The sequence below is a fragment of the Typopeltis vanoorti genome, chromosome 16 (genome assembly GCF_054136105.1).
Source record: "Typopeltis vanoorti isolate ZY-2024b chromosome 16, IOZ_Tvanoo_1.0, whole genome shotgun sequence".
NCBI classification, from domain to species: Eukaryota; Metazoa; Arthropoda; class Arachnida; order Uropygi; family Thelyphonidae; genus Typopeltis; species Typopeltis vanoorti.
Window position 1 is genome coordinate 60,268,588 of NC_143564.1, and position 18,343 is coordinate 60,286,930.

The 18,343-nt window shown below is 35.6% G+C and overlaps 1 protein-coding gene across 1 annotated transcript in view; it reads right to left on the reverse strand.

Moving 5' to 3' along the window:
* Positions 1–18,343, reverse strand: part of LOC150098056 (uncharacterized) — a 114,659-nt gene that overhangs the window by 26,259 nt on the left and 70,057 nt on the right. Inside the window, exon 5 of the mRNA XM_090406350.1 lies at positions 2,602–2,733. Within this exon, the coding sequence (XP_090262476.1) occupies positions 2,602–2,733 (132 nt within the window). The remainder of the gene's footprint in view (positions 1–2,601; positions 2,734–18,343) is intronic.

Below are 18,343 nucleotides of genomic sequence, written 5' to 3' on the forward strand. Positions count from 1 at the left end.
TGGATCAGTCTTTGGTCCATTGTTATGCAATCTGCACATATTAATGACAGTGAGAAGGATTTGACATGTGGCATTCAGCTATATGCTGATGATGCAAAGATAGGTTGGGTAATCAGGAGTGCTGATGATATGTAGTATTTGCAAAGTTATTTGATTAGATATTCAGTGTTGTATTATATTGGTGGGATTATGCTAGAAGAAGCTAATCAGGCTAGGGATCTTGGAGTTTTAATAGACAGGAAGTTCAATGGTCATGTAGCAAAAATTGTAAATGCAAGTCAGAGAATAATTGCAATGCTGAAATGAACCTTGACATGTAAAGATAAAAGTTATTTTGCCTCTTTACAAGGACTCGATAAGACCTCACTTCAACTATTGCATGCATGTCTGGTCTCTTGGTTTCCTTGATGATTTTGATACAGTGGAAAGAGTGTCAAAAATGATAGGATTGTGGAATACTGATTATGGAGACATATTGAGAATTTGTTGGCTGAAGATACTGGAAAACAGGAGAAAGAGGAGTATTGAGACTTACCAACTTCTGAAAGGACTATTCAGAATTTTAGTAGATGGAATTTTCCATTTTATGGAGGGATGGGGAAAAGACACAACCAAAATGTGGTGCAGGGCTAGATTTTTCTCTCATATAGTGGTGTGTGTGATTAGAATGGATTGCAGTTGGATATTGTGTGCAACTAGCATGAATGAATTCAAGAACAGGTATGAACAGCTGATTAAAATAGTATGGCTTTCCTCAATGAATTTCTCACTACCTGGAGATTTCTCTTAAATAATAATAATATCCATGATAGATCCATGATGCAGGAAAGTGGACATCATGGGAAAGTGATCCACTTCCAAATAAATTCTCTACAGTTTCCCACTTGAAGAGCAGTAAAAGGGAGGATAAGCAGCTAGTTAAGTCTATGACAGTGAATGTTCAGGAAGGATGGAAGGTGTTGCTTCCTGTGTTTAGAAGGGAGAGATTATTGTTGTTAAGCATATGCTTAACAACTCTTCCTCTGCTGTTTTTCAAGCACTACCCGCAGTGTTCTGTCCATTTAAATCCCCCATTAAAAGTAAAGGGGATGGTAACTGCATAATGACATCATCAAGGTCATCTTGAGGATATCTGTGGCAGGATTGGATAGCAACTGCTTCTAGGTTTATATTAGTGAGACACTGGAAGGGGTATGGCTGCTCACAAGGATGGTGACTCCTCTGTGGGAAGGTCCATCCCTTATCCTTACGAATAATGTTAATATTTTGTAGTCAGATTGTCTCTTGGTATTAGTATCTTTTCCTGTGGGCAGAAGTATACTAGTTTATACTTGTGCAAGAGAATCATGATGCAATTGATGTTTACAGACTCCACAACAATTCCATGGTACGAATGTTTTCATTATTTCTTTTTGGTGGTATCATCTCTTGAGCAGTTTTGTTTTCATTAACCTTGGATTTTTGATTTTTAGAGAATTGAGGATGGCCAGTATCCATCATTTCTTCTTCATCAGGAAAAATATCCAAGACATTGTCATAAGTCATAGGGTGGATTGTGGGTGGTGGAGATCGAGAGTTGTAGAATAGATGCCCTCCCTCGATGAGTCTTTGGACTCCCTGGAGGTGTCAAGTAATAATAATAATATTATACTCCCTCTAGGGCACTAGGTATGTGAATTATTTTTCTTCGGGGGGGGGGAGATAAAATAATTTAAAATAACGTGGTGGTGAGATACCAGCAAAATAACTGCTTGTTGTAAACAAGACTACAATTTCTTTAATGGCATGAAGATGTCATCTGAAAATTCAATATTTTTTCTCTGTTACAGAAATAAAATTACTAAATTAGAGGTGAACTGAATCCTTTTAAAAATAAATATCACAATTAAATAGTTTGCAACAGGCTGTAACTATACAAATATTTCTCTTATATGTAAGATTAGTAAGGAAATTTCCAATTACATGAAATAATGCATTTTCATTATACATTTAGGAAATGTTTACATACATGATACAATTAAAAGTTATCTTTTCCTTTTTATTTATTTAAATTGGCCACTGATAAAAAAAAAATAATGCATGGTAATCTGATATTGCTTAATAGCAGATTTGTTTCAGTGGAGGATTTGCTTTAGTGAAATTCCTTTACTGGGCCCCTTGCAGCACTTTGAGTTGCATGGTATTCATTACAGTGAGGTTCATATATTAGTCAATGACACTAATGTCTATGGGCACACTTGAGTTTTTACACAAAATCAACAATTTTAAATAATTTCACTTTAATGTAAATATGAACTAATTAATAATTACCAATAAAAAATAAACAACACTGTATAAATGAACATAATATTTCTACTCTGCAGCAAAACCTAATAACAGATCTCGTATCTACAGAATGATTTCATTTTTTTTTATAAATCCTTATGTGAAGGTATTATTAACAAGGGGAAGATTTACTAATTGAAGCCAATGTTAATTTCCAACCTTCAAGTGACATAGCAGTGGCTTCTCATCTTGACTACCGAAATTGGAAACAAAAAGTTAAATGAAATACAACCAAACATAATTACAATTCAAAAGAGAAAAACAAACTTCACTTACCAGCTGCAAAGGCATGACACGTATCTAAACAAATTCCTATTCGTGATTTATCTTTCACTTTTTCAATAATGCTCTTTAGCTCCCTGAAATCTCCACCAATAGTATGACCTTGACAACTCATGTTTTCAACAACTATTAACAAAAAAAAAATCAGTATTTTAAATTATTAGATTTAAAAAGGCTAATTAACAATAACAAATCTAAATTAATTCTTTCAAGAAACAAACAGATTTCACTTTCAAAGGCATGTGCTACATTTCTTATAAAAGAATATTTTGAATATATGTATACATATACATACTAGCCACTGAATTAGACACTTCTATTTAACATCCCAACCAGCCATGACATCTATAGATGAATCTGGATACGATTCTGTAACACCCATAGAATAACATGGATAAGAAGTGCCATTTGGTCTCACTATTTCATCCGCCTTGGCCAGTAGGGAAGTTAATACTGTGTTTCTATATAAGCATGGGACTATAAGTTAAAGATGGCAAGAAATTACATTCTTGGTTTCCTAACCAAGACCTAAAAAAAGTTTACGGAGATGACCGTCAGAGTTTAAAATAATCTCCCTCCTACTTCACACAACATTTTGATGTGCTTCAAAGCATGGTGGAAGTCTTGAAAGGCTCTTTATCCCACTCAGCCTCTTTTCCTTTCTTTTAGTAATTGTAAGTTCAAGTTTGTAAGTTCTTTTATGTTGCCCATCCAACTCTTTTGTGGTCTTTCATCTTGTCTAATTCCCTCAATTTTCCCCAACATAACTGCCTTCTCCAAACTATTCATCAGCTTGCATAATATGATGATATGACCAAAGTACATCAACTTCTGTTTAGCAATCATCATCTCCAAGAAGTAATCTGTCTTTATATTTTCAACTTTCTTATTGGTCATTCTTGCAGTCCATGGGATTCTTAATAGTCTCCTCCACACCCATAATTCAAATGAATCAATTCGCTTTCTGTCTTTCTTCTTAATAATCTAGCTTTCGTATCCATACACTACTACTCAAAATACTATTGCTTTTACAATTCTAACTTTCATGGCGTTACTCACACCTCAATCTTTCATAATTTTTGTCAGGTTTAACATCGCTTTAGCCAGTGAAGGTTGGTCGATTGGTAGAGCCTCTGCTATTAATCGCGCACAAAAACTTAAGCAAGTTTGAGCGCAGTTAGAAGGGGATCAATCGTTCAATGGCGTTGGCACACTCTCCCTCGATGAATCTTTAGACTCTCTGGAGGTGTCACATAATAATAATAATAATATAATCCTGGAACCCTGATCATTTTTCCCATGACTATCCTTCTTTTAATTTCATCTTCATGTTTACTATCATTTTTGATTCTGGGCTCTAGTAAATCATAACTTTCAACAATTTCTATTTTATCTCCCTCTATTATAAATTTATTTAAATTGCCAGAAGATATCACTTTTGTTTTGCTGATGTTTAAATTAAGCCTGGCTTTGTTACTTTCTGTCTTAACCAATAGAATCAACCACTCCAGATCTTCCTTAGTTGCTGCTATGAGGGTTATATCATCTGCATATCTTAAATTATCTACTTTTCTACCACCAATCTTAATTCTAGCTGGATCTTTGTCTAAATCAGCCATTCTCATAATACATTCGCTATAAATATTAAAAAGGTAGGGTGACAGTATAAAACCCTGCCACACCCCTTTTTCCATTCAAACACTGTTTCTCCAAAGACTGTTTTTTACTGAAGCTTCTTGGTTGTCATACAGCTCTCTTATCAAGAGAATTAGATGTGCAATTCCCATTGATCTCATTACAATCCACAGTCTACCAATTATATATTTGGTTTAATCCTTTATCCAAGTGTAAGTAAACAGAGTCTGTGCCTAAAGTATTTTCAGGACTGGGGCAACTCATGGCAAAGGTGGTATAACTTCTCATCACTTGCTAGAGAATTTTGATAATAAGGTGTGACACCTTTTGGCAACTTGTATATGGAAATATTACTTCTCCATTACTTCCACCTCTGGGTCTGGCTCTCACTGATGAGACCTCAATAAAGGTCGAAACTGGTCTGGGTAGTGACCCTTCCCTTAATGAATAGCATTATACATGTCCACAAAGAGATGTGCTTTGCATTATGGAATACTAAGACAAGTGATAAGAAGTTATATCACCTTTGCCACAAGTTTCCCCCAGTCCTGAAAATACTTCAGGTGCAAACTCTGTTTGCTTACACTTGGATAAATGATTAAACCAAATATATAATTGGTAGCATAGCCAAGTGAAAAAACTTCCAACAATCCACAGTCTGTTGTGATCCACACAATTAAAAGCTTTCTTATAATCAATAAAACAGATGAATACTTCCTTTTGAAATTCTCTTGCTCTTTCCATAACCCATTTCATGTTTGCTATTTGGTCTCTAGTTACTCTGCCTCTCCTAAAGCCTGCTTGTTCTTGTGGCATGTCCCTATTCACATATGGTCCAACCTTTGTTAGATTACTTTTAGCATAATTTTACTTGCATGTGTGATGGTTCTATAATTCTCACAATCTCTGGAATTTGATTTTTTGGGGAATTGAGACAAATACTGATGTTTTCCAATCTCTAGGCCAGTATATTTTCTGCCAAACCTGTTGACAAATTTCAGTCAATATATTCCCTACTTCATCCCCAGCTGCTCTCAATAATTTCGCTGACACACCATCAGCTCCAGGAGCTTTTCCTTTTGGCAGCTGTTCCACTGCTGGTAAGTAAACTTCACTTTTGGGTCACTGTTACAGGATATAAAATATTGTCTCGTTACCTAATTCATCCACATATAGTTCTCTTATGTATGCCACCCAAAGATAATTTAATATCAGGCCATGGTTTTTATTACGCTGGGGCAGACATTGTATCTTCTCACTAGCCTCTTCAAATGTGCATACCTAAGTATTAAATTATATATATAGTATTTTGGTGATTTGCCAATTGACTTGATGGTTTTCATTGGTGGTGTAAAATGCCAATCTGGATTTATGCGCTCGTTTTTCTCCACATCTGACATGTTCTTTTTGACAGATTTCTCCAGAATGTCCTAATGTCCAATGTAACAAACAATGCACTGCAATAGATTTTATAAACTTCTAGTCTATTCATATGTTGATATGGTTGTTTAGGGAACTGTTCTTTTAGGCAATGCCCCAGCTGACAACATTTCATCATGTTGTGCCATCATTTTTGGCCAAGTACTTCTCAAATTGTCACTCCATCCTCAATGATTCAGTATTCAAGTGGACAGACTAATGGAACATTACAAGAAGCTGTGGATTAGAAATTAGGACAAATGATTTTGCTTTTTTTCTGCTCCCTGGGACCTTCTCTGTGGGAATATTCTCATTAAGCAACTAAATCAAGGGTATAGTCAATTTTTTCATTAGCACAGAAAATCTTCTGAAATGTTTATGTGTTCCTAAATAAATAAATTATTATATTTTTTATAATCAAAATTGAAAGAAAATAAATCCTTTAGTGCATTTTATTCCTGAAGGAGTAGACAGAACTCCTTTAGCCCTAACTTTCTGAACCTTCAAGTGATATTGAGCAAAATCCTCAATTAATCAAAGCTTTTCAGGGAAGAGAAAGAATGACACACACACACACACACACACACACACACACACACAACTGTTGCCTCACAGCCCTAAACTCTAACACTTGTATACCGTATTTACTCGAATATAACTCGCATGTTTTCCCGAAAATTAAAGTTAAAAAATCGTGCTGCAAGATATGTGGGGATTTTTGGAAATTAAAGTTTTTCAGGAAAAAATTAAATTGACGTTTATTATTAAATGGCTCAGTATTCATTATAATTTATAATTGCTCACATTATTTATAAAATGAATGTATTTAAATTTTTATTATCAGCATTATTTATGTGATCAGCCGCTTACCTTCATCACACAAATTTGAATCATGAGAGACAATGTTTCTGTAATTTAATTAAAACAATCAGTTTCATTACTATTTGTCTTTTTATCATTTTGGAATTATAAGATCACCATGATTTAAAAAAATTGAAAATGGGTATGACTTACCAAGAATCTCCTATTCGTTATAGCTACTTCTGATCTCAAGAGCAGTTTCTTCATGTGCATTGTCAAGGTCATCTATTCAAATGACATCATCTTTGCTCCCATCCAGGGCATTAGAGATGCTGGTGTTTAAAAAAACTTTTGGCAATTATTTCTGGTGAAATCATGTCACAAGCTCTCAAAATCCAGTTGCACAACCATTCTAATGATGGTCTCTTAATCTTCCCTGTCACAGTCAGGTCGTAGCCCCTGAATGCCATCCATACATGTAGAATTTTCATATGTAATCCTTGAATGGTTTGTTGACCAATACACATCCAAGGGCTGTAGACAATGTATAAGACCACCAGGAATAATGGCCACACTGGTCTTCACATCCAAAAGTTGTTTTGCTATTTTAGGTCCTAAGAATCCATGGAAACTGTCCTACACGAGTAGAGCCAGGCATCGAAATAAGGCCCCTGGCTGTTTGTCCCATGTTGCAGGTCTGTCTGTTCAGCAAATTGGTGACAAATTGGGCCCTCCCAGGTCAACAATCAGTTATACCATAAAGGTAGTGCAGGGAGTCAGCTGTAAGTGCCACCTGCAGTGGACGATCCACCACACTCACCGAACATGGAAAGGATGCTACGAAGGATAATATGTAAAAACTGCAATTCATTAGCCAATATGTTGAATGCCAAGTTCCTGGCATTGTCTGGAACACGAATGCACAAAAACATTTAGAAACTGAGGTTCACAACATAGGTTTCCATGGTAGTACTACAATATGCAAGTCCCATATTACTCAAACAAACATGAAGAGACATCTTCAGTAGTGCAATGAGCAATCCAATCTTGAACTATTGTAGAGTCCATCCACTCTTTTTGTTGAACTCTTTTACCACTCCACCCCTGCGCAATCCAAACTCAAGTAAAGTCAATGCTCTCATTTCCTTTACACTGGATGCTTCCATCTCTATGCATATGATTGGTGTGGTATTAACAGAAGATTACACGACTCAAAAACAAAGGCAAGCTGACAATTGTTGAGTTGAAATGCTGATTCTCTTCAACAGATTCCAAAATATCTGAAATTGCCACAACATTCACTATCTATATTTTAAAGTTTTAAACTTTTTCCATGTGCAAGGGTATGTGCAAAACTTTTTAATTTTGTTTTTTGTAAAGTAAAATCAGGGGTGCAAGATATATGCAATGGTGAGCTATGTTCAAGTAAATACGGTATTACCAAAACTGACCACAGAACGTTTGTTCTGTGGTCAATTTTGCGGAAATGTGGAGTCATAAACCAAGTTTCCAGAAGGGGAAAACCCTACTTGCATGTGCCAGAGATTGCCTAACTCAGGGGTCGCCAAACTTCTTTGACCATCGACCCCTTCAAGAGTTTCTTAACTTTTTATCGACCCCCTCTATTTTACTATTATGTAATTATAATAGGACAAACAAAAAAAGACACTTATGTGAGTTTTTAGATTGTTTATTTTATAGTTACAGTATTTACTGTATGTAAAATATAGTATATATTATTATATTACTACTACTATTACTATCACTAGTAATATCACTCGTATTACTAGTGATATTAATAAACTATTGGTATTAATATCGCTGGTATTACTAACAGTCCTGCTCAACTCTTCAACATAGAGAAGTTTAGTTCGTGAATGAATAACGATTGAATTATAATATGTATGTTGATGAATTTTAGAACATTAATGCTCACTTGTATATCGATGTGCAAAAATGAGACTGTGATTGAGTACGTGTAAGTAAATAAGAACCGTGCACATGTTGCAATCTCGCTCCCGCCACACCGGCCGGGCAGGAGCCACCAACATCCGTTTATTGATAAATACGTCATTTTGGCCTACTTGATTGGCCTCTAACTATTTTCATGACCTTGCTCCATCTTACAGGTCCTATTCATGTCACTGTTCCCATGATTCACTCTTAATTGCGTTGTCATTCAGGATAGAGGTAATCCAAGTTAACCAAATTAAATATTACCTGTACAATGATGTCTTATATTTTTCTATCAACCCCTGAGCCCGAATCAACCCCTAACAATGTTATATTGACCCCTGGGGGGGGGTCGATATCAACCACTTTGGCGACCACTGGACTAACTCAAGAAATGTTCAAAGAAAGGCTTAGGAGAAGTTCCTCTAATTGGCAACTAAAATCAAACTTACAACTGACTTTCTTCAGATGGCTTGATATTATCGATGCAAATACCATTCTCATAGAGCACAGATATCCTCTAGCCCTAGAGTTTTACCTGGGAAATTAGCTCTGGAAAATTAGAAGATAGTTATAGTTTTAAGAAAATTCCACCTGTCTAATTTAATTTTTAACTTGCAAGGACAATAATATACCTTTAATCAAAGCTACCATTATTTCAAGCTGAGTGTCACTAAACAAAGTCAAGGAGAGCACTGTATTACAAAGAAGTCTTTTCAAAAAATAGTAAGGATGAGAAAATTTTCAAAATTGTGAAGGGAATGAACAATTTTTCTTCTGTGGTTAATAGGCAAGTTTTAAGTTTATGATAAGCAAGCTTTCCCATGAATATATATAAAAACATATCACAATATTAAAAGAATTTGTTTAGGTGTTCCATTTCTTCACATCACAGAACCTCCAATAGTTTAGCATGCAAAGATCCCTTCTAAATAATTTTCAATTGTAGGTGAATTTGGCTGGTCTCATACAGAGTTTTATATAAAGAGATTTATTTTTCATCTTGAAAAACATAACTGGAGAATATATGCAATTAACAGACATAATACACTGGCCTTAGTTTCTCAGGCAGTAATGCCAAAACTACAACAAACTCAATGGAATCACGAGCCATGCAATGTGGCTGCTTTAGGCTTTCTCTGTCTGCACTCTCTCTCTTGCAGGGAATGCATTCTGCATTCCATGATCTTTGCATGCAAAATAATTACTGCTCACTTTCACACATCTTAAACAACTTCCACAGATAGACTCTTTTTTTTCCTTCTTCCTTCTCTTTGTTCTTCCCATTGAAAAATCTGTTTCTTCAATACACAAAAACACAAGGAAATAAGTACATAAAATTCATTTAAACCCATAAATCTGAATGTTACACCATCATATATTGGCAACATTAAATAATTACAAGGTTACAATGCAAACAATGAATTGAATGAAACAGTGAGAGCTGTGTAATGACATACATAAAACAATGCAAAAGTTTCCTCGGTAATACATTGTATTATTAGTTATTAACTTTATTTTAAAATATTTGAGACTAAGACTGCCATATCTTAGACAGTGAGAAGTAGTTGTTCTGATTAATTTCGGACAGAAGTAAGGCTTTAAATAAACATCCAAATTTATAGCAATACAGATAAAGTAAGCATGTTTCAGATCATAGGATATTATGGTCTGTATCTATCTATCCCATTCTGTGCCAAGCCACATTTCCTGTTGCTGAGGATTCAATCCTCTGACAAAGGGAAGCTGCTTTGTCAGTACTGACACAAGGTTGAAGTTTCATGATGACGGTAAAGCTTGTGATTAGAAAATTGCAGATGGCAATACAGTTTATTGTGTACGTCTGTAATACTGCAGAGCAGAAAGCAAATGGAGAAACTACTGCACTATTCTCTCCAGATTAACCACCATGGTGAGCAAATCTACACAAATGGTCCCGAGTTCTCGGCGTCCCTTAAATGGGACAGGGATGCGAAGAATCTCCGGGCTCAAATTGGTGCGTTCACTAAAACTAGGAACTTGGAATGTCAGAACCCTGTACGAAGCAGGTAAGCTAAGAAATGCTATTCAGGAAATGAAAAGACTTGAAATTGAGATTTTAGGAATGAGTGAAGTTAGGTGGCCAGGATCAGGCAAAACTCAAGTTAATGACATGACAATGTATAACTCTGGAAGTAGTGAAAACAACCATCAAAATGGAGTTGGAATAATATTAAACAAAGATGCCAATAAGTCACTGTTGAGCTTCATCCCCTACTCAGATAGGATGATGTTATTAAAACTAAAAGGTCAACCAGTAGATATTAATCTTATACAGGTCTATGCCCATACTGCTGACAAGAGTGATACCGAGATCGAAGAATTTTATGACCAATTAAAAGAACTAATGAAAAACACAAAAAAAAACATGATATTAACATTGTCATGGGTGAAGTTGGGAAAGGTAGAAGTGGAGATATAGTTGGCGAACATGGACTGGGAACATGTAATGAGAGAGGAGACCATCTTATTCAATTCTGCCAAGAAGAGGAGCTAATAGTCACAAACACAAGGTTTAAGCTACCATCCTGAAGGCTATATACTTGGCGATCACCACAAGATAATAATACAAATATAGTCAGAACCCAAATTGATTACTTGCTAATTAATCAACGATTTCGAAGTTCCATAAAGAGCACAAAAACCTATCCTAGTGCGGATATTGCTTCTGATCATAATCTACTGGTGACAGTGTTAAAAATTAGACTGAAAGCTATACTTCAGAAACATCAACAAAAAAGGTTTAATTTAGGAAAGTTAAAAAAAAAATCCAGAGATAAGAAACAAATTGAGTCAAGATCTGAATCAAGAGATAGCACTTATCAAGAATGATGACATCATGAGAGTTGATGAATCATGGGACAAATTAAAATCTGTCTTCATAGAGAAATGTACCAATTCCTTGTGTCCTGTAGAGCAGTAAAAAAGAAAGATTGGATAACTGACGAAATTCTTTCTCTCATGGATCAACGCAGATTATATAAAAATCACAGTCCAACAAAATATAAAGAAGTTCAAAAAATTAAAGGCAAGATCAAAAAAGCAAAAGAAATCTGGATGAATGAGAAATGTAGAGAAATTGAAATTCTACAAGAAAAGCATGACAGTTTTAATCTACACAAAAAGCTGAAAGAAACCCCAGGTATATTTAAAAAAAAACAACTATGTGTCCGTTGAAACAAAAAGGGAGAAATAATATCAGAAAAAGATGACAAAATACAAGAATGGGTGAAATATGTAGAACTCTTTTCTGATAACAGACAGAACCCAGAAAATACTTATGAACAGATGGACGGTCCATGCATTCTAAGATCAGAGGTAGAATGTGCGCTGAACTCAGCTAAAAATGGTAAAGCCTTAGGTCCTGATAGAATACCAGCAGAAATAGTAAAGTTATTAGAAGGTGACAACATTGCTATATTAGTAAAGCTATTTAATAAGGTCTATGATACAGGCATATTCCCACAAGACTGGTTACAGTCGATCTTCATCATGCTACCTAAAAAAGCAAATGTGAAAACTTGTAATGACTATAGAATGATCAGCCTAATGAGTCATTTCTCAAAATGTTCCTGAAAATAATTCAAAAAAGAATATACAGAAAATGTGAAGACACCATCAGTGATACCCAATTTGGTTTTAGAAACAGTTTGGGAACAAGAGAGAGGCTCTTTTCTGCTCTCAAATCTTATTCCAAAAATGCATTGATCAAAACAAGGAAGTATTCATTTGCTTCATTGACTTTGAGAAAGCATTTGATAAAGTCCAACATACTAAAATGATTGCACTATTAAAGAGAATTGGATTAGATGGTAAAGACATCAGGATCATTCAAAACTTATATTGGAACCAATTGGAACCATTGATGACATTATTACAGACCCCATTAACATCAAATGAGGAGTAAGGCAAGGATGTGTGCTGTCACCTCTTCTTTTCTTTTTAACATATACTCAGAAGCCATATTTCAAAAAATCTTAAAAGGAAGAGAGGAAGGGATTAATGTAAATGGTGAAATCATCAGTAACATCCGATATGCTGATGACACAGCTCTCCTGGCTGACAATATTCAGGATCTTCAAAATCTTCTGGAACTAGTGAATGACGAGAGTGAAAAAATGGGATTAAAAATAAATATAACCAAAACTAAATTCATGGTCAAAACTAAATTCGAGTAGAAAGAGTGACAAAGTTTACATATCTCGGATGCTGGTTAAATGAAGAATGCAATCCAGAAATGGAAATAAAAGTTAGAATTGAAATGGCAAGAAAAAATTTTCTCCTGATGAAATCAACACTGTGTAACCGCAACTTAAACTTAGAGTACGCATGGTTAAATGCTATGTATGGTCTATATTGCTGTACGGTGCAAAAACTTGGACCTTAAAGATAACATCAATAAAAAAAACTTGAAGCCTTTGAGATGTGGTTATACAGACAAAATGTTAAAAATCCCATGGAACAGCAAAAACGTCCAATCAGGAGGTACTGGAACAAATGGGGAAATCATGTGAAATTTTAGATACCATAAAAAGAAGGAAAACTGCATATCTTGGTCACCTACTTTGTAATGAAAAATATAAAATACTTCAATTGCTTATAAAGGGGAAGATAAATGGAAGAAGAGGACAAGGAAGATGAAGAAAATCTTGGCTGGCAGACATCAGACAGTGGACTGGCATGAGCTCTGAGGGACTGTTTAGAGTGGCTGAAGATCGCTCAAAATTTGCCAAGGGATTACTACAGTCAAACAGTAAGAACTGTGGACATCCGCATCAGTGAACATAAAAGATACATCCGGCACTATTGCTATGGCAAGTAGGGCCTAGCAGACCATGCTTTGGATACCCCCCCCTCCTGCACACAGAATCAACTGGAAGAAAACAATAGTACTGCATAGAAGCTTTTACAAGTCAGAGAGATTGTTCTTAGATGCAACAGAAGCCTTGAAGCATACTCCAAATCTTAACAAATATGGCTGTATAAATTTGCCTAAGATTTAGTAGACAGTCGTCTTAAGACATAACTAGTACCAGCTTTTTCTCTCTCTGTTTGTTTGTGTTTTTAACATAGAGGGTGCCTAATTAGGACTTTAGTCTTTGTGTTGTTACTACAATTCTTCAAACTAGTCCCATTATTACACTATGTTGTTGTTGTTGTAGTCTCGTGTACTGTGATAAACTGTGTCTTGTGCTCTGGAGATGATGGTTATAACACCAGCGAAATAATGCAATAATTCAATAAATAATTATTTATTTATCTTTCTGTGTTCTGATATATTACAGTTCAAAATTAGTCAACATGCAAGACAAGATGGTTATCACAGGGACAATGTTTACAATGTGTTTACAAATTAAGAGACAAAATAGCAATCTTCTTTGAAGAGGAAAAATCACGAAGAAGCAGAGAAGTTTAGACACCACTTATTTATGATGAAATTGAGCTACTTGGTGGACATATTCAGGAAGCTAAATATATTAAATCTGCAACTCCAAGGAAAAAATACATATCTTAGAGATGAGTGACAAAGTTAATGCTTTTTGTAAAAAAATAGAGTTATAGAACAAAAAGATAAAGCAACAAAAATTAGAAATGTTTGCAAATGTAGATGAATTTATCAAACCTACAAGGCAGAAGAGCAACACACATCAAAGTTTTTTATTTGCAACTTTTGAAAATCATTTAACAATGTTGAAGAAGAATTTTTTAGAAACTATTTTATAACCGATGACAACATAATGACAATGTAACGCAGTGGCTGCCTTAAAAACAAAATATAGATTTCAGTTAAATATAGAAAGAAAACTAAGAGTGTCAATTTCAAATGTATCAGCATCATATGAAAAGCTTTGCACTGCAACATAGGCCCATTAATTTTTAGATTCATTGTTATTGTTTAGTTTTAATTAGTTGCTCATATATTTTGCAATCTGAATGAAAAGGATGGAGCACAAATGGAAAGAAGTTGTGCCTAGGTGTCTGGGAGGTGTCAAAAGGAATAACTGTCATTGGTGCAGGTGGGAGAGTTTTCAACAATTATCTCAGACTTCATCATCATCATCATCAAATTCCTGCCATGTACCCTCAAGGGGTGTACAGGATATGACAGTACTACATGAAAAAATTACATCATTACTAACTTCCTATCTACAATTTTCCTCCAAATCAGTCTGTTACTTGTCAAGACTCCAACATTATCAGATCTTATATTTCTATCGTCTAAGGCACTTTGTACCGTATCAATCCACCTATATCTTGGTCTTCCTCTGGGTCGTTTTCCTGCCAACCTGGCAGAGAACACTTGTTTTGCTAATCTTTCCTCTCCCATTCTATTTAAGTGACCATACCATCTGAGATTAGCTCTGCTAACGCATTCCTGGATGCTGACAATGTCAAGTTCTTTCCTAATATCCTCATTTTTAATATGATATTGCCATTGATGCCATCTGTTCATGCCTCTAATCTTTCTCAGGACTCTCATATCTGCGGTCTCTAGTCTTTGGTCAAGTGTTTTACTTCTGACCCAGCTCTCAGATCCATAAGTTAAAATTGGTTTGAACACAGTCTTGTATACAGCTAATTTAGTGTTCCGACTAATTTCTTTCTTATTCCGTATGAATTTATTCAATTGACTTCCCACAATACCAGCTTTGCTGATTCTGTTGTCTATTTCTATATTTAGTTTACCATCTTCAGTAAAAATTGTGCCTAAGTAGCTGAAATGTTTTACTTGTTCCACAGGTTCTCCATTCACAACACAGTTGACATTTTCAATGATTCTGCCTATTTTCATTGTCTTTGTCTTTTTATTGCTGACCTTCATACCATATCTATTACAACAGCTATTCAATTTAGTCAGAGAATCTTGCAGACTTGCAGCGGATTTATTTAGAAGTATAACATCATCCGCATAAAGCAAAGAGCTGACATTAACATCTCCAATTTTGATATCAGGTTTAATACCACATTCCTTCATAATGTGATCCATATAGATAATGAATAACAGAGGGGATAATGTACATCCTTGTCTCACACCAGATTTAACATTAAACCATCTTCCTGTACTTCCTTCAATTCTAACTGCTGACTCACAACTCAAATAAAGACTAAGTATTGCTTGATATAATGCCCCATTGACACCATATAACTGCAGCATATTGAATAGCTTCTCTCTTGGCACCTTATCATATGCCTTTTCCAAATCGACAAAACTTAAATACAGATCTTTATTATATTCCCATGCTTTCTCGACTATTTGTCGTAAAGTGAAGATCTGATCCTGACAGCCTCTATTTGGCCTGAATCCAGCTTGTTCTTCACCAAGCTTTTCTTCCACAATTCTTCTCAACCGTTTCTCAAGTATACTTGCATAGATCTTGCCAGGAACACTCAGTAGGGAAATACCTCTGTAATTCTCACATTCAGTTTTATTTCCCTTTTTATATATGGGTACTATGAGAGCTCTACTCCAATCATCGGGAATTCGTCCTTCTGTCCAGGCTTTCTGAACTATGCAGTGCAGCCACTGTAAGACTCTTATACCACCATACTTCAGCATTTCTGGTCGAATATCATCTACTCCTGCTGCCTTTCCACATTTCAAGCCTTTGATGGCTTTTTCTACTTCAAGTATGGATATGTATTCCTGACTGCATGCCTGGTCAGTGTTTTTTATCACTGTGCTGTCATCACTGCTTGTTTCATTTAGCAGATTTTCAAAGTAATTACTCCATACTTCAAGGATATCGTTTTCTCCTGTTTTCATTTCACCTTTATCATCTCTAATTCCTTTTACAGCACTCTTTCCTCCATTCCTAAGCTTCTTCAACAACCTCCAGAATATTTTGCCACCTTCTTGATATTTATTTTCTATATTCTTGCCAAAGTCCTCCCATGACTTTTGTTTAGCTAGTTTTACACACTGTTTAGCTTTCTTACATTTGTCTCTGTATTCTGTAAGAGTAAAAGCTGACTTATTTGCCAGGAACTTTTGATATGCTTTCTTCTTTTCCTTCACTGCCTCTTTAACTTCCTGTGTCCACCAGGGCGTTCTGATTTTTTTATCTTTGCACACAACCTCACCACATGCCTCTCTGGCAGAATCAATCAATGTTTCCTTCAGAGTTTGCCACTGAATCTCCAAGGTTTGATTCCTGTTCTCAAACTCTTTCATTTTCTTTTCAATAATATTTCTGTATTTTAGTCTACAGTTTACATCTGAAAGCTGCTCAACTTTTATTCGCTTTAAAACTTTCTTACATGTTATTCTTTTCAATATGAAATTCAATTTTATCCTGCTCAAGACTAAATAGTGATCACTTCCAATTTCAAATCCTCTGTACACTCTGGTGTCCTGCACCAGGGAGAAAACATCACTATCAACAATAACATAGTCAATGAGACTTTTCTTATTCCTAGCCTCTTCTCTCCATGTGAATTTGTGCACATTTTTATGTTGGAACATGGTGTTAGTAATAACCAGTCCATGTCCTGAGCAGAAATCCAACAGATATTTGCCATTATTATTAGCTTTGCTCTTTTCTCCAAATTTTCCCAAAATATTTTTGTATGTCTCACAATCATTTCCTACTCTACTATTTAGATCCCCAACAAGGACCAACTTTTCCTTTTTCATTGTGTCAGTTGCTTTTTCTAAAGCCTCAAAAAATTCCTCCACTTCTACCTTAGTAGAACCTTCTGTGGGACCATAGGCACAAATAAGTCTCATTGTCCAGTTACCCATTCTCATATTTGCCCACATTACTCTACTGGAGACTGACTGCCATTCAAGAAGATTAGCCTCGTATTTTGTGTTGAATACTATGGCTACTCCTTCTTTTCCTTGATTGTTATTGCCTGAATATAACATTTTGTATTTATTGCTCAGAAAGATCTCACCAGTTTTGGTCTTTTTTGTTTCAGTCACCCCTATTATGTCGATCTGGTACTTATCTAATTCCTCAGCTAGCTCCATTTCTTTGCCATTCAGGCTTCTTACGTTGATAGTACCGATCTTTAACTCTGGTGATGTTGAGTTGGGGTTTGTTTTCAGATTTGTTCCAGTAGCTGACTTTTCGCTGTTCGCCCTGGTTCCCTGGCGAAAACAACGGGGGCCTTGTTTAACCGGGCGACGCCCCAGCCGGCATGAAATTTTGTCATGTTGTACCATCATTTTTTATTTTGGTTTAACCAATAAGAATACAATTTGGTCGGCTAAATCCCAAATTGCCAGCCCATCCTCGTTCGTTCAGTATCAAAGTAGATACCCAACAGGGTGCACCACGAGAAGGTGAGGATTGGACATTAGGTCAGAAGCCCTGGTCGGTTCTCCGCATTCCTTTAAAGGCTATGTGGAGGTCTCCTCTCAGTTATACAGCTTTGACCCTCAAGACTTGGTCTTGTTAATGATTGTTATGCAAATGTTGCAGGTTTCATAGGCTGTGAATGAAGCTAGAATTCTGTTCCAAACTACTTACAATAAGCTGGTTTTTTTTCTTTTCTTTTTTTTCTAATACTAAAAATACTAATAATTTCATTTTTAATATTCACCCTTTATCCATTTGGGGTGGGGGATCAAACACAAGTCATGCCTCCCAGTTGGTGCCTCCTGGGAAATGCTAGGTATACTCCCAAGTAGGCTAATGTAGCTGGTGAAGAATGTGTTAGGAACAATTACCCGATATGTGAATTTATTGCTGATTTCAAAAGGAATAAGAGATGCAGAAAAATCATGTAGTTCAACATCCACTCCATTTTCTCAAAGAGAAGTTATGAAGCTGTTGGTGAAAGCCATCAAGGAAACCCACAAACTTAAGCAGGAACAGGTAGACACTCAAAACGTCAAAAACTCTGGAGAAACTTACTCAACATATATACTTGTAATGTCTGT